This window comes from Dipodomys ordii, unplaced genomic scaffold, assembly GCF_000151885.1.
Source record: "Dipodomys ordii isolate 6190 unplaced genomic scaffold, Dord_2.0 Scaffold65, whole genome shotgun sequence".
NCBI lineage: Eukaryota > Metazoa > Chordata > Mammalia > Rodentia > Heteromyidae > Dipodomys > Dipodomys ordii.
Window position 1 is genome coordinate 6,814,462 of NW_012267281.1, and position 23,724 is coordinate 6,838,185.

At 45.6% G+C, this 23,724-nt stretch overlaps 1 protein-coding gene across 1 annotated transcript in view; it reads right to left on the reverse strand.

The window, feature by feature from the left end:
- The window catches only part of Farp1 (FERM, RhoGEF (ARHGEF) and pleckstrin domain protein 1 (chondrocyte-derived)), a 175,749-nt gene that overhangs the window by 34,466 nt on the left and 117,559 nt on the right, over positions 1 to 23,724 (reverse strand). Inside the window, exons 5-12 of the mRNA XM_013023004.1 lie at positions 21,623 to 21,720; positions 18,498 to 18,612; positions 17,298 to 17,445; positions 14,834 to 14,929; positions 13,197 to 13,360; positions 11,985 to 12,053; positions 11,500 to 11,575; positions 9,863 to 10,100 (exon numbers count right to left, since the gene is read on the reverse strand). Coding sequence (XP_012878458.1) covers positions 9,863 to 10,100; positions 11,500 to 11,575; positions 11,985 to 12,053; positions 13,197 to 13,360; positions 14,834 to 14,929; positions 17,298 to 17,445; positions 18,498 to 18,612; positions 21,623 to 21,720 — 1,004 coding nt within the window. The remainder of the gene's footprint in view (positions 1 to 9,862; positions 10,101 to 11,499; positions 11,576 to 11,984; positions 12,054 to 13,196; positions 13,361 to 14,833; positions 14,930 to 17,297; positions 17,446 to 18,497; positions 18,613 to 21,622; positions 21,721 to 23,724) is intronic.

Sequence of the window (23,724 nt, forward strand, 5' to 3'; positions counted from 1 at the left end):
TTTTTTTGTTTTGTTTCGTTTTTCATTTAGAATACATTCTTCATTCTCTCCTGGCCCCATGGGAGGCTGCATTCCAGCTTCCTGAGGAGCAGCTCTGCAGCAGAGGTTCGGGGACACCCTGGGGTGGGTCACCAGCAAGACAACTTCATGACTTTTGTCCCCTGGAAGGACTGGACATGAGCTTTATTCTAACCTCCCATCTCTTCAGCTTATGTTTCACCCATTCCAGGAAAATTGAGGTGGGGGGCGGGGGAGAAGCAATCTATTTTCAAGTAATTAACAAAAGGCATTTCAAATACTTAGTCGTATTTGCCCCGTCTTGTAAACTGGTCACTAAATTGGCAATCTCTATTTTTTTGTTATTTGTTTACAAGATACCTATTATTTTTCTCCCTGAAAAATAGGAATCTAGAAAACCTGACTGTAATTTTCAAAATTGTAATCTACAGTCAGCTGATGAAATGCTTAAACATGTGAGAATGAGAACATTATTTGCTCGATTTCTCTTTTCAACCGTCTTGTAACATATCTTGGAATAAAATGATTTCTTTTTGCAAGCTTCTTTTGCAAGATGCCACCCATCTACCATGATTTGTCTCCTGTTACTGGCTCTAAAACACAGGAGATTTTTTTACTTACCCAGAATATGTGCAAAGGCACCTATAGGAATTACACTAGAACTGTAGAGGTGCGTCTATTTTTAAAAGGCCATGTTAACATCCATACTCCCTCCCTCTCTGAAAGAGAAGACAATGAAATCCCGTGAGATTTTGAGTGCTGGTTTTCATGGTGAGTTAGAGGTGGGCAATAGAGTAAGGCAGGACTCACAGCACTTCAGACCTGGGTTGAGTTCCTGCTAGGTGACACCTACAGTAACAGCCGGCACTGTGTCACTGCAACGACAAGGTTCCACACGAACCGCCAGGTCCCGGATGACCAACACTAGTGTCCGTGTCTTCTTCTCGATACCTCAGGCTGCTGAATGTGTGTGTACGTCTCAGAGCCACTTCCTTTACAAACACTTTTACAAGCAGCTAAGCATCATCCACTTCACATTTCACCATCAAGCAATTCAGAAAAGCAACAGCGATGTAACTTGCAGGTAAAGAAGAGAGAAATGTCACTAACGGACAAATGGTAGTGAACACACAAGCTTGTTCTTGCTTGGGGGAAAGGATAGGGCAGGCTGATTTGTTTGAAGATGGTGATGTGGGGGGTGGGGGTGGCATGGTGTTCGGAGCGGGGTACACGGTGCTTCATACCCATGAACAATATCATCTTGAACTCAGGACAGGCTTCAGCCATTGGTGGGGAAAGAACAATTACAATTGACAGTTTTTACAGCAAGATACCTGTTAGAACAAGTAAAAGCCTCTTCAGTTGAGGTTAACAGGAGAGGTTAATACTGTGCAAACGTGTTACATGAGTTTGGCCTTCCATGCTTAAGAGAGTCACCAAACTCATTGTTTTTAGAGAAGCCAGAAATCTTTCCAGTGATAAGAATCCATGCTTTTATTGAGGTACTGTGCTCAGAAGCAGCGGAGGGATGAAGCCAGACAGCATCTGTAGCAGCGTACATTTTGGATGCCCATTGCAGGGAGAGATAGCTCACTGGTCCAGAGACACCAACATGGCTGCCCATGGCTGCCCATGTTGGTGGGGTTCCTCTCTACCTTCCTATCTCCAGCTCCGACCCAATAAAACAAACACTCAAGTGAACTGTTTACTAGACAGGATCTATGTAACATTTTCTATCCTATTTAGTTTTTGGCAGTAGTGGGGTTTGAACTCAGGGCCGCATGCACACTAGGTCAGGCACTTTACCACTTGAGCCATACCCCCAGCCCTTTGGCTTTAGTAATTTTTGAGGGGGTGGGGGAATAAACTCTTACAATATTTGTCTGGGCCCTAGGACCATGATCCTGTGATTTTTGCCTCCCAGCATAGCTGGAATTACAGACATATACCACCATGGTTTATTGGCTATGTTGCATTCTTGCTTTTTGTCGGGGCAGGCTTGGAACTGTGATCCTCTTTAACTCTGCCTCCTGAGTAGCTGGGATTATGGGCATGAGCCACTATGTCCAGCTTCTATCTAATTTAACAAGGTGCTCGCAGAGAGAATCTGAAGGCCCATCCTCTGATCAACTGCGTGGGCTCCCTGTGTAAGCTGCTCCTCAGATGCACTCTGTTTCCATGAGCTGTCCTCCCTCTCCAGTGATCCTGTTCACTTTCAAGGGGCCACCCACCCCACGCATAACTAAAATACAAAGTGCATACCTTTGTAGAAGACCAGGCCAGAAAAGCCGTCTTCTCTCCCACCCCCCAACCAAAATATGGTACCACCTCAGGGACCCCTGGTTTGTTTCCACGTGATGGTGGCTGTCCAGTTAACAGGATCACTGGGTTCTGGAGGAAACAGTATTCCAAGTACAAATTGGTATTTGGCAGTGTTAAAAAAAAAAAAAAAGAAGAAGACATCAGACAGTGCTCCAATAATGCAGGGAACAGAAGAGAACGCCATGCTTCCGGGGTAGAGACAGAGCCTTGGAAACAAAGCTTTCCTCCCAGGTAGGTGCATGCTCACAAAACACTGCGTACAATGGAACAACAGAAAAAAAATAAAGTCCTCAAATTTAGTAAACAAATGACAAAAATGAGAATGAAGTCCCCAGCCTTTTTCTCTTTGAAAATTAATTCAGTGTATTACAATTTGTATTTTTTAATGTATTACCTAGAATATTAGATGTGCGGACAGAGAGAACAGAAGGGTACTAGATTAATATAATAAAGGCCAAGCTTGTGAGATTCTGTTAGTTCAAGTTCACAGGAACTTTCCAAAAGCAGGAAGTGGTGAGAGTGGAGGATTTAACCCATCAGTCATTCTAGATGCTTCTGGAAAGAACAGCAGGACATCTGACTGAGGAAGAACTACCACCCCTGGGCTTCCTACAATGACTGGACACTGGAGGAGGCGTAGCTGAAGCCTTGTTTCTTAGCACAGGAACTGAAGCCCTCTCCTCTCCCCACAAAGGAATTAACTGAGTATCATGAGCCCTCAAAGCTGGTCATGACAGACAGGGCACCGCATTACCTCAGGTTCTTAAGGACCCTTCTACTGTTTCCCACATTGGAGTCAGCTGCCAAGACAGATTAACCAGTTCTCCAGACTCAGGATGTGAAGGCTGTGCGTCCACCCGTGGTCCTGGCTCACTCCCTGCTGCCCGGGGTCTGTGTTCTGAGCACTCCATAGAGATTGCTCCTTCCACTTCACCAGTATGAAAAGGCCTTGCGGGGCCCTCGCCAAAAGCTCGAGCCCTTCAAGCAGTTCCCATGACCGCGGGAACAGCACTAGCTTTGCACTTTGAGATCAAAACTCACAAGGACACCTGTGGATCAGACTTCCCACATCAACAGCTGGTGTCACCTTCCGCCACCCCAAAGAAACCTGAGCTACAGCCCTGGGGAGGAGACCAAAGAACTGCTTTTCCCTGCAAATCCATTCCCGCACGCACGCAGGCCAGAAAGAGCCCTATGCAGGCCGCCTGCGTCAGTCAGCCGGTTATCCCAAACAAAGAGTCCATACAACCTGGAAAACTCTGGGGGAAGAGAAGCTTTTCTACCTCTTTCCAAGCATCTATCTGGGTGTTTGCTTCCACCAGAAAAACAGGTTCTTCGTGCTACAGGTCTTGTTGATGGCTATCTGGGAGTGAAGTGCTAGTTCATTTTACCAAGACCTGTTTCTAAGACAAGACTTCTCCCCATGCCCCACACAGATATGGAACATGGAAATCCACACTTACAACCTGAGCCTACACAGAAAATACTGATTCTCTCTTTAGGTTACTCAAGGAAACACAGAGACTCCTTTCATTCCGATGGGCTGCACCCTGCCTACTTTTGATCTTTGCTGTGTATAACAAGGTAGGGCCAACTCCATGTGCAGAGCCTCATAGAGATTTTTATGCTTTCTGTTATTATTAGCATTCTTATTTGTGGGCACCAGGTTTGAATTCAGGAGGAAAAATCGTGGAGGGACAATTGGCTTGTTTGCGGGGCTCTACCACTTGAATCTTCTGCTTTTTACTGGTGATTTGGAGATGGAGTATCAAGGACTGCCTGGCTTTGAAAACAGATCCTTTGGATCTCAGCCTCCTGCATAGTTAATTTAGTTAGGAATACAGGTGTAAGCCACTGGTACCTGGCTTGTTATTATTATTACTATTTTTTAAATAAAAATAAAATGGTGACTTTAGGTGGCAATGCCAATTTGGTTCTGAAAGTGTTCATTGGCAGCAGCTGGGGCTAAAAGTATGTAGGAGTGTTAGAGAGACCTCATTTCCGGTCTTCAGTTTCAAACACACAGAAACAGATGGGACTAAACTAACAACCAGAAAAAAAGTGCCAATCAACTCTTTGATGTTGTAGGAATAAACTTCTTAAAGAAGTTCATTTCCTAGTACCTCTCTCCAGTATTTTCTCATGAATTTGGCCAATGTGACTGAAAACAAAGCTTAGCTACTACCAGCAATGGATTATTTGAAAGTGTCCACCTCTTCAAAGAAACTGGCTGTGTCATAGATTGCCTGGGAAGACAATTGCAATTCCAATTGCCTAGACTCCTGTCACGACATGTGATAAAAGCCAGCCTTAGAATAACTCAGCTCCTGACCATAAGAGGAGAGAAGGCTGGGGGCAGGGAAGCGGGAGGAGGCTTCCTTGGGAATGTGACTTTAAGAACTCTTGAAATTCTAGCTAATCAGAATAAGGATACCAGACAAAGCCAATGGAGACAGAAGCAAATAGAGGCAAATTAATCTGGAAGGTGAAGGGGACTCCAGACTTCTTAATGTGAAGCCGAGTCTACAGGTGAGTCTACGATTGACAACACTGATGTCTGAAACATGGAATAATGTCAATAGCAAACATTCACTTAAAGCTATGACTGCTGAGTCTCATGATGAAAATGGAATCTCTCCCTTCGCTGACAGTAGTTTTACTGCTGTTGAAAATGGCAGTTTCGGGGGAGATGGGAAGGGATGGGAAGGGGAAACAAAGGAGGAGGCAACAATGCTTGATAAGAAATGTACTCATTACCTTGCTCATGTAATTGTAACCCCTCTGTACAGTATTTTCACAATAAAAAAAAAAGGGCTGGGAAGGTGGCTCAGTGGTAGAGCGCTTGCCTTGCATGTATGAGGCCCTGGGTTCAATTCCTCAGCACCACATAAGCAGAAAAAGCCGGAAGTGGTGCTGTGGCTCAAGTGATATGGAGCTAGCCTTGAGCTGAAGAGCTGAGGGACAGTGCCCTAAGCCTCTCAGAGTTCAGGCCCCACAATTGTCAAAAAAAAAAAAAAATGACAGTTTAACTATCTAAAATTTCCTCTCCCTAATAGAAATGGTTAACTGCACAACTGGAGCAATTTCAGGGCTAACACACAAGGTAAATTCAGGACAGGCTGGACACTGTGTGCTTGGTGGGAATGAGGGACTGCTATTGTTTTTGTTTTTTTGGCATTGCTTGATTTGAATCCTCCAAGAAGTTCTTGAGAAGAAAATGGTTATTATTCACGGTTTAAGTGTAGGCCATACAGCACAACTTTTGGTGAGATAAATCTGTGAGAATCTCCCTAATACAAATCGCACACGGAGGGGAAAATGTGGCCCCCAGACTTCCTCTAATTAAATGGCTGTCTAATAAAACACCACCAATGGCGTCCAGATGCACAGCAGAGGAGGCCGGAGCCCTCCAAGTTCTGGAACTCATTAAATACATTTCTTCATGCTACAAAAATTCCTTTCTAGTTTGTTTTTTAACAAGCAACAGCAAAAGCAACCATGAAAGGCTCTATGCTTCACATATTTTAAAATAATATCCAATAAGAGATATTAATGGAAGAGGCTCTGAAGTAACTACAGTTGACTTCAAGGTATTTGTTTCTATATAGGTTCTGTTCTCAATCCATGGCCTTCTGATATAGTTTTTATAGAGCAGTGAGCACACAGGATCTGAAAGCCCGATTTCTTATTGAATCAGTAGACAATGGACTAGTGCCCTAGAAAGACTGGTTTTCAGGTCTTAGGAAGCCATTGCAAACTGAACGTGTCATCGGTTTCTACTGTCTACCTTGGCCTTTCTTCATGTTAATTCACTGTTGCATGTGTGTGGTCCTTTCTTATGTCACACAGTGAGACTCTACAGTCCCAGGTTAAGGGGACTGGGGACTAGAGTCTTCCCCAAAAGTCAAAACATGCAAGATGGGCTGACAAACATCCCTGGCTTCTCCTGAACTCCACAGTGATGGCAGGAGCGATCACCCCCTAAGCAGGCAGACATTCCTATGCTCTCTGGCCAATGTTCTAGAATCTTTGTGAGCATGGGACAAAGTCTCCTAGTGACAAGTAATGACTAGTCTCAGCACTAGGACACAAGGCCTTAGATGATGCCCCTACTCTTGTAAGCACTATTAATCATACAGGACTGCCACGTTTATAAACACTGGCCAAGAAGTACAAACTGAATTGCATTAATGGTACAAAACTAACAGGGGAAAAAAAACAACAGTCTTATATGCAACCCTAAAAGTAGGAACTCGATCAGAGTACAACTGAGCACACAGGACTAACTGCTACTAACGTGTTTTAGCTAAAATTACTTGCATAAGAAAAAGCAAAACAAAAGAACTACTGGTGTATGTTTTGCTTTGGAGGTTAACATTGGATGATTCATATTGTATTATAAGTTAATATGCAATATTCACTTATATTTAATTATCAGACTACTATAAAATTATAGGAAAAGAAACAATCATTTGAACAAACCATTTTTACAATTAAGTAACAGGATTTCAAGTTTCACTTTGCTTAGCTTGCATCTGACTAAGCATTCACATAGCAAACTGACATCTCTCCTAAGTCTAATCCTCGGAGACATACGACAACCACAAACCCCAACAACATAAGAGCAGTCATTCTCACTTTCTATGGCTTGTAGTTATCTGTGTCCGTGAGCCATGGTCTTCAGATCTGACTTAATTGTTAAGCCATATAGACAAGTCTCTCAAATTAAAATGTACATTCTACAAGGTCCTATTGCACCAAGATCTTACCAAGTAGTTTCAGCATCACTGTGCACAGCTATATACCATGCAAAGTCACTTCACTTTGTCAGAACAAGTTTTCTCATCCCAATGAAGGTTTATCTAGATAACTTACAAGGTCTCCTTCTAGTTCTAAAATTCAGTTGAGTTTATAAATAAATCTAAAGCAGGAGATAAACAGACTTCAACAAACAACTTTCAAAAACTATCCGATAATCAGTTTGATTCATTACCCATGCACTGAATCAAAAGATTAGGGGAAATAAAACAAAGATGCTTATATAAAAATGGACTAAGTCTTCTGAATTTCTAAACCGACCTCTGGACCTTCATGTGGACAAATGATCCTCTGGGAAGCACAGGTGAGCCAGGACTTCTGCTTTGTTTTCTCCTGAATTCTACCCAGCTTCCTACACATGCCAGTTCTTCCTCTGTGACGCCATCATGGCCTGAGTCTTGTAAGACTACTGGCAGGAACCGATCATCTTGCCACTAATTAAGATCTAAAAAATATCTGTTCTACAATTTTTTTTTTTTTACAAAAGTACCAAAGACTGGAAAGTACAAAGAACAAGATTGAAAGATAAAAGCGCTTCCCTTGTCACACCCTCCTCACACTGCAAGCGAGCCAACGAATCCAGCTCTCCTTCTCACCACTGGTCCTTATGAGGCACTCAGGTCAGCCTGTGAAGTGAACCTGGGCTCCTAGAAAAGCCATCTGGGGAACCCCGGCGGGAACCTAGGCCAACAGATCAAAATCTCTAGGGCTAGCACCAAGCAGCGACTAATTTCCCCAGGGATTCAGCTAAGACACCCAGTGTGAGCTCAAACCAGGCTCCTGGATCTACAGCAGAGGATACTGAGTGACAGGCACCGACCAAAGAGTGCAAAGTCTAAAAAGAAGTCGGCTTTTATGACTTGGGCTTTCTTGTTGGGCTGCCCAGGGAAACAGCCTTGTGTCACTATTTATAAGAAAACTCACAGAAGTCATGTGGGGCAATGACCCTGCGCTGCAGGGCCTAGTAGGCAGGCAGTTAGTAGCCTATGGTGAAGAGTCATTTCCCCACCTGTCACGGAGCATCCCGAGGGATGACTTTTTTAAGCAGAGCTATCCAATTCACCAATGCAAACCCAAATCACACCAATAACCCCACGGGAAACCTTACCATTTGTAGAGATTTAACCATCTCTCCAGCATTTCATCTGAAACACCGAAATAACCCCAAATGCTCATTAAATATTCACTATCTGGAGTACGAGTTCACGAACACAATCTCAACTAGCAATCAATGTACATTTTGGCCTTGAACTTTTGTCCATGCCTCACTCTTTGAGACACAGAAAAGCAGCCCTCCTTTTAAAGAAGGGAGGAGGAAGGCAAAGCCAAGGCTTTTGCTGAGATCTGAGACACTTCAAACAGTTACCCAATAGGAAAAAAGGATCTGCATACATCATTGGACAGTCACAGAAAATTGCCACGGAAATATAACACACTGTACACACCCCCAGATTCATCATAAAGTATTTCTTCCTAGCTGCCAACCAATAAAAGAAACGAGCTCCTGGGAAGCTGTCACTGGGACTTGCTTTTTGTCTATGGACCATCTTTTTGGGAAAGCGAGTCACTCCTGTGCTCTGCTTTTCGTAAAGGTTTTAGAAGTCAGGCCTACTCTATCCAAACATGTGCCTATCCAAAATTCCCTCCAGTAAATGCCGACAACAAAATGAACACGTCCCTAGAACAGATCATCTCTGCTACGAGCCTGGACTCCTGATCTCAGGGAAGCAACAGCAGACCACTGCCTGCCAGGCCCTTCACGCGTCCTCCTCTCTCTCCTCAGGCAGGCACAGGTCCCCCAGGGCCTTCTGACTTCTCTGCATGCAAGGGGAGCTCAGGCCCGCGGTGGGAGCAAATGCCAGAGGCTGGCCCAAAGGGCTCACCAGAGCAGAGTCTGAATCACTGGATTCAGTCCCGCTGCTAGTGGAGCCCTCGGTCATTTGCAAGGGTGCCAGCTGGCCTGCCAGGCCGCTGGGACACACGGGCTGTGTGAGAGGCTTGCCATTGATCAGCACCCCAGCTTCAGACGCAGCCACAGGGGCCGGTCCTCCCTTTTCATGGTCCTCAAGCCTATCGAGAGCCTCTGGGGTATAGGCTACTTGGCTAAGGATGAGCGGATCTGTCTCTGACTTATTGTATCTGCTGGGGAGAGTCCGTAAATACGGCCTCTGTAAGATGGGGGAGCAGTGTTCAGAGTGGGGACCCCGGTTTGTGAGAGTATCTTCTCCCACACTCCTATCTCTAAGGTCATGTCCATTTTCGGAGCCATAGCCTTGGGACCCAGTCCTGTCCCAGCTCATATTTGGACTTGAACTTCTGCTGCCGGGGGACAGTGGCGTTTCCAAGGGGCTGTGTGCACCCGAGGCCCGGAACATCTCCTCTATCAGGGAGCTATGCCTCGGGAGGCCTGGGCTCCCGCTCATATCAAACGTAATGTCTGCTGAATCATCATCAAGGAACTCTCTGGAAGAAGGTGGGGAGAACTTGGTGGAGGGAGGGGAAGCCCTATGCCTAGCCTCCTGTGACCTCTCGTCTCTGGAGAGCAGGTACACCCCACTGGTCACATCACCCTCATAATTGTCATTTGTTTGGGACCGGGACTGGGACGCTTGTTCTCTGAGAAGGTCGTATTCGCTATCTACGTCACTGCAGTCAATGAAAGGAATGGAGGTGCTGCTGCCGCCAGCAGCCCGGGATGCTGGACCTGTGCTCGGCTGCGGGGGCGCAGGCTTGCTCGGCTGCAGGCCGTCCTGGCCGCCCTCCTCCTCTTCTTCTTCCTCCAATGGCCCTGTGGCGGCCCCGTCGGCTAGCTTGCTCCCAGCAGGGCTCTGCTGCGGCCCCGGCTCTTCCACAGACGCTTTCAGTTCCTTTGTTGGCTGGTAGCTCTGGGCTCTGGGCGATTCGGCACCATCTCCACAAGCAAGACTGGTGTTCTGTGGAGACTGGACGAAGGAGCCAAGAGAGAGATGGAGGGAGATGAAGAGAAAAGGGAGATGGTTATCCTCGAGCTGGGCTAGCGGGGCACAAGTCAACATCTAACGTAACACCTTTGCAAGGACCGGCGGATGGAGGCGGCCCTGGCCTCCTCCTGGAATAAGGCACTCTTATAAGCATCAGTCACGGATGGGCATCTGCATGATCCAGAAGGTTCCTTCAGGGAGGGCCCCCAGCAGCAGAAGACATCATCTCTGCCTTCTAGAATCCTCCATGTCAGACTAGGTTCCCAATGTTTCTGCGGAACCAGACAGCCCTTCTTGCCCACAGGGGGCTTCCCCAAGCATGCATGGGAAGGGAGAGAAGGAAAATCCATTACAAGCCAGGGAAAGTGGTTTACATCTGTCATCATAGCTAGTTGGGAGGCAGAAATTGGGAGGATCATACTTGGAGGGGATCCTGAACAATAAGGTTTTTTTCCCCAAGAACCAATAGAAAGCTGGGAACCAACAGTGCTGGACATGGTAGCATATGCCGGTCAACCTAGCTACTCAGGAAGCACAAATAGGGGGATTATAGTTGAGCCCAGACTGGGAAAAATGCAGACTCTTTGAGAAAAATAACTAAAGTGAAAAGTGCCAGGGGCGTAATTCAATGGGCAGAGGACTGCCTATTAAGCTCAGGGTCCTGAGCTGAAACCCAAACCCCACCCAGAAACACCCAACACACCACCCACCCACTCAACTTAACACAGCCTTCACCCAGATGATGCACAGCTTCTCTGCTTCTATTCTTCTTCTTAGCACGACAGATGAAGGGATCTTTTTGGATATGCACAATAAAACCACCTTCACGTGCTCCTCAACAAAGTTATTCTTTCTAAGAGGACGTCCTGAAAACATACTCAGCGAATGTCTCCAGGGACAATGAGACTTGGCTGTCCTCAGGGTGAGGGCGAGAACACATTTTGCAGCCAGTCTGCTCACTGCCCGTCACGTAAGCCCTGGGAACCTGTTGCCCAGCTTGGTGCCAGTAAAAGGCTTCTGACCCTGGCACTCAGCAGGCACTATACCCAGCAGCTACAAGGCAGGTTCTTATCTCTGCACACAGCAGATCTACCTAGCCAAATGTGGGATCAGTTCTCCTGGCTTTGGCAGATGTTTTTACCTTGAAGCCAAGTTCAAGACCAATAGAGCAAACTTGTCAGGGGCTTAGCATATGGAATGTCAGCTGAGAAAGGCCCTGCTGTGTCCAGGCTCGATGCGTAAACCCTTGTCTAGGTGAGGTCAGCCTATCGTCAGACACTCGCCTGTGACAAACTCCGCGAGGAAGGACATACGGAGGGAATCGTGACTCAGTGGAGGAAGTGGGGGACCAACAGTTACAATCGTCTATCACTATACTGACCTGTTTTGGCACTTCTGAATTCAGTGCTGTGGGCTGCATACTCAGGCTCCTGATGGAATGAATCTTGCTGTGTTTTCTAAGAGAAATGGTAGAGAGCTCAAGTGGTTTTAAAGGGAAAGGGCATCTTTTCTAACATCTGCATGGTGCAAGAGTGATGGCTGTTCTAAAGATCAGCCAAGTCCCCTGTGCCTAGTGCCAAAGGGACACCAGCAGTCAGCATAATGCTGTATCACCGCAAAGGTCAGGAATCTGAGGCCCTGCTGAGTCCTGTGCACCTGGCACTGTAAACTGTGACCCAACAGACCAGGGCTGGGGGCATGGCTCAAGTGGTAAGAGCACTTCTTTAGAAAATGCAAGACCCTGAGCGCAAACCTTAGCACTTCACCACACACGCACGCGCGCACGCGCGCACACACACACACACACACTCTCTCTCTCTCTCTCTGCTACCTAGAGAATGGATCTAGCATGGAAGCACCTCTTACCTTTCGAACTGCACTTTCTTGTGCCCTCCTTCTTTAACATAATCGAGGACTTGCTTCTGAGTCCGACCACTGAAATGAAGACCAGCAGAGGAAAGGGAAGGACATACCGAGGCATCCTCATTTAGAGCCACAAACACAACACTTGGTCACCTCCACTTCCCTTCCCTCCATGCCTGAGAGATGCGGGTTTTCATAGCTATCCAGGAAGAAAATCAGTCCTGAGAGAACCCATTCTTGGGTTTAGTCTTTTCATCGTATCTTCATATAGCAGATAAAACAGTTAACAAAACCCATTTAGCACTTGGGTTTGGTGAGGAAGAGTCTAACAATCTCCCTGTCTTTCACAAAGGTAGACAGGTACTTTTGCAAAAGGGATGGAAAAGTAAACCATATCATTCTATAAAGCAACATCAAGTATAAATAAGATACTGTTGTTCTCCTCCATAGAAAGAAATTCTTTTCTGAATTAGGTTAGGTGTGTAGCTCAGTGGTAGAGTACCTGCCTAGCATGTGCAAGGCCTTGGGTTGATCCCCCCATTACTGGAGAAAAAAATCATCTAGAGTCTCATGTCAGGATGACTATGCTGGGTAGATTTCCATATGGATCTTGAAGGTGCTAACAGTAACTGTCTGTCATAGCAGCTGTGATAGGTCTTACGGAAGACTCAAAAATAAAGGTTCATACAACAAACAAATAGGTGTGAAGTGGCTGGGCGCCGGTGGCTCATGCCTGTAATCCTAGCTACTCAGGAGGCTGAGATCTGAGGATCATGGTTCAAAGCCAGCCCAGGCAGAAAAGTCTGCGAGATTCTGATCTCCAATAAACCACTAGAAAAACGAAGTGGTGCTGTGGCTCAAGAGGTAGAGCGCTCGCCCTGAGCTGAAGAGCACAGGGACAGCATCCAGGCCCAGAGTTCAAGCCCCACAACCAAAAAAAAAAAAAGGTGTTAAGTGCCTGGCACTGGTGGCTCACACTGTCATCCTAGCTACTCAGGTGGCTGAGATCTGAGGATCTGGGTTAAAGCCAGCCTGCGCAGGAAAGTCTGTGAGACTCTTATCTCCAATAAACCACCAGAAAACTAGAAGTGGTGCTGTGGTTCAAGTGGTAGAGCATTAGCCTTGAGCTGAAGAGTTCAGGGACAGTACCCAGGCCCAGAGTTCAAGCCCCATGACCAACCAGAAAAAAAAAAATGTGTGAAGTGACATCCATACCTGAACCGAAATGAAGACCCTCGGCTAAAGAGGACAGGCTTTGGCTTTGGTTTGGGTTCTTCAAAAAGTCTAAAGAAAGCGTGATGCTCCACACAGATTTTCCAGAAGGACTTGCAGAAATCCCGGCTGGCCATGAGGAATTCCAAGGTATCCTGGTATGAGCTCTAAGCAAGAGAAAATATAACATTCAACATTCTGTTGAAATAGGAGAAAAGAAAAGAAATACATTTGTCCAATAAAATTTCAGTCACGAATTTTATTACAGCAGGACCATTAACCCAAAGTCTTTGCAAAACACAGGTGTTCTTAATGACAACACGTAACTTCTTGTCTGCCATCTTCTTCCCTAAAGAGTTCCTCTCAGGAACTACTGGAAATGAGAGCCAATGGAGCGGAAGTGTCACCATGTTGTCTGGCAGAATTTATAAAGAATGTGTTGACTGATCTTCCATTTCCTTCACAAAAATAATACAAGGACTAAAATTCTTTTTTTCTTTCTTTTCTTGCTTCTAAAATATCTGAAACACATTTTTTCCTTTCCATTTTCTTCCTCACGGTTGCCATCAATGTTTTTTTTTTTTTTTGCCTCTAGACTTTCTCTATAAAACAGCACCTGGCCTGGGCCTCCAGGCAGCCCCAGGAACGATGTAGGAAATGAAACTTTGTTTTCTGGAACAGAAAAGTCTTCACCCTCAGCTGAAAAATTCATGTCCTTTGGTTCTGGAAAGCGAATATGGTAATTTTCTCCTCCTACACTGAGTGTTCCCAGCGGCAGCAGCCATGTTACATAAACAGAAAAGCAACCACAGCTTCTAACATGCCCAGCAGTTGCAACTATTTTGGGGGCTGTCACAGCGTGAGCAGACGCAAGTCACAGACAATGCGTGCTGCTGTTCTTCCTGTCTAAATCAGCTCTGTAGAACACAGACAGCATTTTCCCTCAGAGAACCGCTTATAACAGGTGTTTCGCTTCCTATTCTGGAAGTCACGGAAGCCTGCTTAATCCCTACTGTAGCTGACTCTAGCCAAGACAGCCATGTGGGAAAAAGGCCTGGAAGTCCCAGGTGGGATGGACTTCGGGGACGCTTCACCTAGCTCCTGGGTGGCCATTTCCAGCATGTGGACATGTCACTCTCTTGCCTGGCCCTGACCCCCATAGGAGACTCCTTTAGGGGACCTCTGGGTTGTCTGTGAGGATGAACGAGCTGTGTGGTGGGAGTGGCGGCGGCAGCAGGGACCGGAGGGCTGAGGACTGCTCTGGGTGGGCCGGGCCAGATCCGAGTATGGCAATAACACCGAGGGGGATCTGGAGGTAGGATCAGGGACTGGACACACAGCCACCATGTAACTCAGGTTGTATGTGTGGAAGCCATATGACCCAGGGGAAGGAGTTCTCTCCTTAGGTACATGCATGTGCAGCCATTTTATCCTCTCTCTCTGGGGGACCAAACACAGCAGCAGTGGAGGTTGCCGGCCCTGGGATATAATCGTCCACGCAGATGCTTCATAGTCTAGCTTTGCAAAAGCTGAGGGAAGCAGTTGTCCTTGGCTTCCAGGTAAGCCCTGCTGAGCACAGACTTCATCTTCAGACACTGGTAGGCTGCCTGGGGTCCCCTGTGCACCCCCACGCCACTTACATTTGCATCAGGGCGGAGCTTGATGAGAAAGCGCTTCCTCTTGAAGCTCAGCTTCCGTACCTTGGCCCAGTTGAAGGCATTGATCTTAGTGAAACCCTACAAGGTAAGAGAGGAGCCAGTGAGCCTGAACCTGCAGAACAGGAAACATGGGGACCAAGGGCAGAGGGCAGAGGCTGTTCAATCGCTCAGGAAAACATCTTTTGAGGAGGATGCGCAGAGCCTATGGCTACGAGAAGATCTGTACGGGGAGCTCATTAGTTCTCACTAATGGCATGACTGGGTATTCGTGCTGAGACTGTGAGGGAAGGGGCTAGCCAAGGTAATGAGAGGATAAATAAAAATTAAACCATCACAGTAATTAGCAGCCATCATTTGTGCATGGTCAGGTACCGTCCTAAGGGCAGTATATATCTTATCTAACCTCATACAAATTCCAGAGACACAGATTTGTTATCTTTGTTTTACAGATGTAGAAATCCCAAGATAGATTTGTTTTGATTTGTGACTAAGGTGGCAGGGAGAGGTGCTTTAGCCAGTAGCTACCGTTACTACATACTTCCATTGTTTATTGGACAGGTGGGGAGTGGTAGGAAACAAAGTTAGAGTGGTAGACTCGGATTCCCAAGGTATTGCCTTGCTCAAGTCTCCATTTTAGATGGTGACAGATACAATCAAATCAATTGCAAGTCCCTCCCTTTCCTGCTTTATGATCTTCAGCAACGTGGGAAGGGTTGTAACTTTGAAAGAATGTGGGGATTCACTATTTTTTTCTTAACAGACGCAGACTACCAGGTAAGAAACGGTCAGGAAAATCATCGCCTCAAGGACCAGCCTGGCTGGCAGGATTCCACTCCCTCCCGCCCAATGCGCCTCCTAAATGCGATTCTGTAATGCTTGGCGTACGCCATGAACACCCCACTGGTGAGCAGAGAATTGCTGTGACTCTTGATGAAATGTGAAGGGAGAACAGAAGCAAAACCCATGGGGCTCGTAACTTAACACTGCCTGAAATTCAACCTGTTTCACAAAAATCGCAAATGCTTTTTATAGATCCATTGAAAGGAAAGCACAGGTTCCTTGCTTGTTTAAGAGAAGTGTTTTGTGAAAATATATGGGAGAGTTGTTATGGTTTGGGTAAGGTTCAAGTGTACCTCCTGTGTGTCAGACGCTTGGTTTGGGAGGCAGGACTTTCCAGAGATGGGGCCCAGTGGGAGGTCTTCAGGTCACGGGGTGGGAGAGGGAAGATTGTGGTAGGGATCATTGTAGTTCCCAAGAGAGTTGCTCTTCTGTTTTCCATTTGGTAATGTGATCTCTCCCTCTTGCATGTGCTCTACTCATACTGTTTGCCACTGGGTAATTGATGCAGCTTCTGGGGGGCCTGTGTCAGAACCCCCCCAAACTACAAGCTTCTTTTTTGTTACTCTCAAGGTATTTTGCATAACAGAAAAGGGCTGTGCGGTCTCTTGATTTCGTTGCTGCCTTCACAAGATGTACATATACAAGAACTATGAAACTGCATGCTTGAAATCTGTGGAGGTATGTCAGTAACGCCTCCGTGTAGCTACTAAGAAGACAACATTGAAAAATAAAGTGGTTCAACAGCCAGGTGACTATACCACCACACACTTAAAGAGACAGAGAAAGGTAGCGGCTCACTCAGGAAGTTCAGGATCTGAGGATTCCATTTGAAGCCAGTCCAGGAAGAAAAGTCCATGGGACTCATATTGCCAATTAACCAGCAAAAAGCCAGAAGTGGAGGCATGGCTCAAGCAGTAGAGTGCCACCCTTTAGTAAACAAGCCAAGCAAGAGTGTGAGCCTTGAGTTCATATCCCAGTACCAGCTCACAAACAAAAAAGAAAAAACATAAACTACATAAATTAAAAGGCAGAGAATCATTAGGTAAAAATCTTTAGGTAAAATTACAGGTAAATACAAGTGCAGTTTATCTTTTGCTACAAAATTAGTACAGTGTAAGGAGATAGCTTTCATAAAAGCTATTTATGAAAAGTACACTTTTTTGTTAAAGAGAGGTATCACTGAAGTGTTCCAAAAAGTTAGTTTAACCTAAGTTAGATTCAAAAAAAAAAAAAAGAAAGAAAGAAAGAAAAAGCTTCACATTACAGCAAAGTGCCATCTCTGAAGTGTGAAAAGGTGTTTAATTCTTGGCAGGGAATCTTCTTCAGTGTATTGTGTATTATATATACTCTAAGCACAAGTCCACGGAGAGATGCAGGTTTTGTGGTTCTACAAAGACAGTAAACTCAAACAAATCGGTAGCATGGCATTCGCCAGCCAGAGTAAGGGTGAAGGCAAAAGAATGTGGAAGTAGACAGTAGGGGAGATGATGTCTTTTTCTTGTTCACATGAAAATAGCGACTAGAGTTCTTCCAGGGGCACCGGCATGGGCCGTGGGCATGGGGTTCACTTGCTAAGGGACGGGCACTGCGTTGTCAGCCTTCTCACCTGAAATACTAGAATCCCTGTGTTGGCGACAGCCAGGTTGATCTTGGTGCCTTCCCTGTCCTGGGCAGGGTGTAAGCGGATTCCATACATCTCCAGCCGTCGGGCCACCTCTAGGAGCTGGAAATCTGACTCTGCGGGTGTCTGTCCACTGACAAAGCAAAGAGAGAAGAGAAAGACCAGGAGATTTGAATTCCCGGTGTCTATTAATTCCAGATTAAGCAGCTTCTCTTGGAAAAGAAAAGGCACTTCACGGCGGCCAGTGGGGCTTCCCGATCAGATGGTCACAGCCTCCCCTTTGCTAAACCCAAAGCCGGGAAGCTAGAACAAAAGCTCTTTTGCTTGGGTAACACAAAACCCCCAAAGTCTGTCTCCCACACCGCCAGCTCTTTAGAATCTCAGTTTCCTTTAGGTCACATAAAAGCAAAACACCATAGTGTTAAGCAAGTTTTTAGTCACTTTCAAAAAGCCAAACTTGCAAGTAAAGTTCAAGGCGACTCTGCTACTGTCACCATCGAATGCCTGCCTTAGAGCAGGAGAAAAGGCTGAGATCAAACCAAAGCCAAAAGTGGCACTGACACAAAGGTTTTGATTTTTATAATAGTCTTACATTATGCCAAGTTCACCGTGTCCTTTTCCCAGTCTCCTGTTAAAATGGTAACCACAAAGTCCAGAGTTCTTACAAGCTTTGGGTATCTGAAAATTACAGCTCACCTTGGCTCCCAGAAAGGTAAGTCAGGATTTTGAGCCATTCCCTCACATGGAAGACCTGCATTCATTCATTCTTTTTTTTTTTTCTTTCTCTCTCTATTTTTCCTTGCAGGGGTACTGGAGCTTCAACTCAGGGCCTTGTACTCTGTTCCTCTCAAGCCTGGCATTCTACCACTTGAGCCATAGCTCCACTTCCAGATTCTTAGTGGTTAACTGGACATTAAGCGTCTCATAGATTTTTCTGCCAGGCATGGCTTCTAACCTTGATCCTCAGATCTCAGCCTCCTAAGTAGCTAGATTAAGCATAAACCCTAGCAACATGTTGGACACTTACATTTCTGAGGGTCCTGCATGGCTTATAACATCTCAGTGAACTTTTGAACTGTTCTTGCTCTGGACTGTGTGTCTGTGTGGAGTGCCCGTGCACATTCATCTGTGGATGCTAGGACGCAGACAGTAACAGCTCAAAGGAAACATGTGCATGGCACTTACATGTGGTTATGGTGAAATTCCACAATCTTGTCTTCTAATGTATCTTGCTGAGGTATGTACTTATTTTTTGCTAAGTGCTCTCTGTCCAAAGCTTCATCAAAGTCTCCAATCTCAGCTGCAAAGAAAGAAGAGAAAGTAAAATAAACCACACAGGATGAATTCTTCATAATGTGTTAAATCCCCTAGCTAGCAAGCCGGAAGTGAGCATATAGTATCAGGTAAGCCCAGCTGGTGAACTGGAAGCAAGAATATAGTATCAGGTAAGCCCAGCTGGTGAACTGGAAGCAAGAATATAGTATCAGGTAAGCCCAGCTGGTAGGGACAATCTGAAGGCCTTGACATAGTGGGGGAACAAGGGCAGATTCCACAATGAATCTGACAACCTAAACGATGATATCTACTCATCGTTAACAGATGCAAGGAAAACAGTAGAAAGATGTGTCTTCAGTCATGCGTCCTTTTAATTTCTTTCTCTTTGTATCATTTCATTTTTGAATATGTATTCTTTGATGTTCACATGGTAATTACACATTTTAATAGTGCAGTATGGCATTTCAATACAAGACCATTATGTGTGATGATCAGACCAGCACAATTGGCAAATCCATCACTTTCTCTGTGCAGAGAGCTTTCAAAGTTCCCTCTAACAGCAACTTCCAAATATTTAATTAACTGTTACCAGCCGTAGTTATCCAACTGTGCTATAGTGCATTCAATGTCAACCCTCCTTTCTTTCCTCCCTCCTGCCTTGAGGTCACTTCTCTTCTTGGCAGTAAATGCTGCGCATGTGGATGGTTGCCCTTAACTTATAACCAGACTCTGGATTGTCAGGACTTCACAAAATCAACTAGAGAATCAGATGGGTTTGAAAGATGCTTGTTAAACAATTTATACCCTTGTGGTCAGAAATCATAGGTCACAAGGCAAAAACCACACATTTTTTCATCCGCATGAAGTCTGATACGCTGTCTCACCAAGCCTCAAGACACTTCTCAAAATTGATGTCACGTGCAAATTGAAAGCACAGAGCTTTAAACTAATAACTGTACCTTAGCTGAACAACACTGACTGGAGCTGAGTTAATAGCGACAGGGAGAGCTCTGGGGAAAACACGCTTCTTCCTTCACATGTGAACAAGCTTAATAAAAAGGAGCCTAATGACCACAGCCTAATGACCAGAATCCAGCTGTTCTGGCAAAAAGCCAGTGAGTGGTGGCTATGAAAACTCCATTTCCCTTTGGCACGAGAAGCAGTCCATCGCACTGGCCACGCACTTTGCATCTCAGACAGGGTGTGACTTCTGAGCAGCCATTCCCCACAGCCATGCAGAACACCTGATTTGCCCAAGGCAGTGCCAGCCCACCTGGCATACGTGTGGGCCACGGACAAAATCCTCCCTCACGAACAGCTTCCTCCTGTCGTGACCACTAACTAGTGCCATTAGTGTAAGGAGCACGCCCTCATTTTTTAGAAGACATTGTCCTTCCCTGATTATAGTAAAATGGATGCCCTCCATCCTGGAAGGCAGTCAGAAGCAAGGGGCCTCCTGGGCGGATAGCCAGAGGTATCAGTTGCTTTAACAATGGCAGCTCTGATCTTTCTGCAACGCCAATTGGTCTCAAGAAAATACGGTGGGTTCTTGTTATGATTTAGAGTCACAACTTAGTGATGACTCAATTGTTGCTTCCAGAGGGAAATCAGGGTTAGATTAGTGCAAAACTCTTGAAGGCACTTTCACGAACTGTTGTTTGTGTGTGTTTCAGCTGAAAGACACCCATCTTGCAGAGCATGCATTACTGAGCCATTCACACTGAACTCGGCCAATGGCAGAGCTAACTCATGCTTGAACGAAGCTCATCCACCACATACATTTTCTCCATAAAAGGCTCATAAAGCCACGCTTAGGGACGCTAGACGGCACTTGAGCATGGTACTTAGGGGCCAATTTAAACAGTTCAATCACCAATAACAACACAAAAATTTAGAAGGCATGGCAGTAAATAGTCTACAGAAAGGAACGTTAACAGGATGAGAGCAGAAATATGAAGGCAAACCTGTGTGCTGTGGGAAATGTGTGACACATGGACTCATAGGTCACCATCAAGCATGTCTGCAAATGACCACAGAAGGGCACAGAGACTGTTTTGGGGGGGTATATATGAGTGGTTGATTATAGAATCTGAAAGTGATGAAGGTTTTTGTGGCTTTATGTTCAGGCTTCTGTGTGTGTGTGTGCGCGCATGCACGTGCACATGTGCAAGTATGTGTGTACTCTACCACTTGAGCCACACCTCCTCCTCTGGCTTTTTGGTAGTAAACTGGAGATAGTTTCACAAACTATCTTGCCTGGGCTGCCTTTGAACTACACTCTTCAGATCTCAGCCTCCTGAATAACTAAGATTAATGGCATGAGCTAATGCAGTCAGCTATGTTCAGGTTTCTTCACATTGGATTCACATTGGATTTACTGAAGTACCCTTTACTGTAACTAAACAGAAAAGAGGCATTCCAGCATAGCGTAGGACTAGCCAACCCTTCTGATTCCTAAGCACTCTGCCATGGGAAACAACTTGAGGGAGAAATGAAACCTGTAGTTGTTTTATGTCCTCATGGGCCATGTTTGATAATGAAGATAAAATCAAGGACAAAACAGAAGCAGTTTGTTCTATTTGGCCACTGAGATCTCAAATGCATGTTCATAATAAGCACAGAAGCTCTAAGCTGAAAATGAGTTTGGATAACTGTCTTCCAGGCATAGCTAACAAAAGCTAGCAAAAAGCTATTCTTTTTTTTGGTTCCACTGCTGAGGCTTGAATTCAGGACCCTGAACTCTTGCTTGGCTTTTTCCACTCAAAGCTGGCACTCTACCACTTCACACCTCTAATTTAAGAGAAGAGCTTCATAGACTTTTCTGTCCAGAATGACTTCAGACCTCAACGCTCAGATCTCAGCCTTGTAGCTAGGATTGCAGGTGTGAGGCACCAGCACCTGACTAGCAAAGCCATTCTGTGGTTATTTGGTGAGCTATTGTGTGTGGGGGGAGGAAGGGGGGGAATCCCGTCCACTCCCCTCCTCCCCTCGATCAGATCATACAGGCGTTTTGGAAGGAGACCAGCAGAACTTACATTGCACAATGTGTGAGATCAGGAGAGCAGCACTGGTGTCGTTACACGTCAGCCTGCCCTGAGCCAAGTCCTGCTTCACCTGCAGAGCAAACAGGTACCTGCAAAGGTCAACAGAGACAGGTGTCACTCGAGGGGGGTAGCCAGCGTACACTGTGAGGACCTGGACGGGAGGCTGTGCCAGTCACTGCAGGGTCACAACCCCCTCCGCAAAAAATACAAAGAGGGGCACACAGGCTGTCACTCACTCCTCACATAATGCACACTGTGCTTCATTCTGTTCAGAGATGCAAAAAGAAAATGTCAAGACTGTTTAGAGAAAAACCAGTGTGGGGAGTGGCAGGGGGCAAAAGGGTGGCAAAGGGATGTGACTATTACAGAAGTACACACACACACACACACACACACACACACACACACACAAATACTCTTAAAAGAGGAGGGTGGAGGACGGAGGGAGTTAAGGAAGAGTATTATAGAAAGGATGAATTTGATCAAAGTACCTCATATGTGTAAATATCATAATGAAACCCATTTGTACAATAAAATGTGAAACTATAACCTATAGCCTGCATGTGTGTGTGTGTTTGTAACATTTAAAACGCTTGCAGAATGATCAGTTAAATGCTGAATGATTTGAACTGAATGATCGGTTAACGCTGGCTTCGCGGCTCAGCCAATGACAGCAGTGTGGTTGTGGGAAGCAGGAGCTCCTGTGGTGCATGGGACAGGCCAGCCACCTTCCACGGTGTAATTACTACCCACACAGCCATCTCCATCTGCCTCACCTACCGGCTGTAAAACTCACTTTGAGTTCTGTTTAAATGCTTTTCTACATGGTGTTGGTTAAAGCAAATCTCCATTTTGGTACAAAAGATGTATTTATACATCGAAGAAATTAAGTAAAACTGTGGGGGTATGAAAGTGGGTTTGAAAATATCTCTACGAGCTCGTGTATTTTTAGAAGGGCAGGCCCTAGTTCTGTGCACCGCCTGGAAACGCTTCTGTGGCTGCCCATAGCAACAAGGTTCTGCCCCTCAATCTTACTCATTTTCAAGAGCTGTCTGTTTCTTAGATAAACCAGAAATTCTGAGCTCACCCTCCTCCCTTCCTCCCCTCCCCTCCTTTCTTCCTTCCCTTTTCTTCTCTCGTCTTTTTTTTCTTTTCCCTTCTTCCTCCTCACGGCCTTTCCTTCTCTTCCCTTCTTTCCTGTGCTCTCTTCTTTCTTACCTTACCCTTTTCCTTTCCCTTTTCTTCCTTTCCCTCCACTCTCCTCTTCCCTTCCCTTGTCATGAATCAACCAGAAAAAGGCAAAAGAATCTTCTGGAAAAGGCCTCTACTGGCCAATGCTGGGAGGACCTGAACAGCAACCAGAGGATTGACATGAACTGAAACGCAATTTACAAACTTTCCTAAGTCCATAACGATGCTCATAAAAGGAGAAGGTAGAAAAAAATCCAATGTTATCACCACTCAAGGAGCTGTTATTAAAGCAGCTCCTGGTTCCAAGAGAGGCCACTGCAGGCCGAGCACAGCTGACAGCCTCTCAGGAGGAGGGGCTTTAGGGCAGCCAGAGCGCCCACTGGAAAACTCCAGTTCACAACACAGCAGGAGTAACCAGAAGTCTTCACTCCACAACCTCTGGAAGATATCACTGACTCTGGCACACGGTATCAATGGACATAAAAATCATTTAGGAGATTGAGTGTCCACACACAGTGGAACTCATATAATTTTCCTTCTAAAGGAAAGATGTCTCCATCATAAGCCAATGGACAATCCCAGCACTGCAAATAAAACACGAAACCCACAGCATCACCTGTGATGGACTCCCATCTAAAATGTTTACTTGTATCCAACTTGAGAAAAGCTCAGTTTTCAAGAAAATAAGACAAGTTAGAAGAATAAGCTAAATAGTACTATGAGGAGGCAATTCAACAAACCTAGATGGCGTGATATATTGTAGTGCTCAATGGTATCATGAAGCAAAAAAGAAGGTAACATTCTAACTTAAAAAGGCCCAGCCAGAGAGAATGAGGGAACAGAAGACCAGAGGGAACAGAAATGTACTCATCACCTGACTCATGTAATCACTCTGTATATTA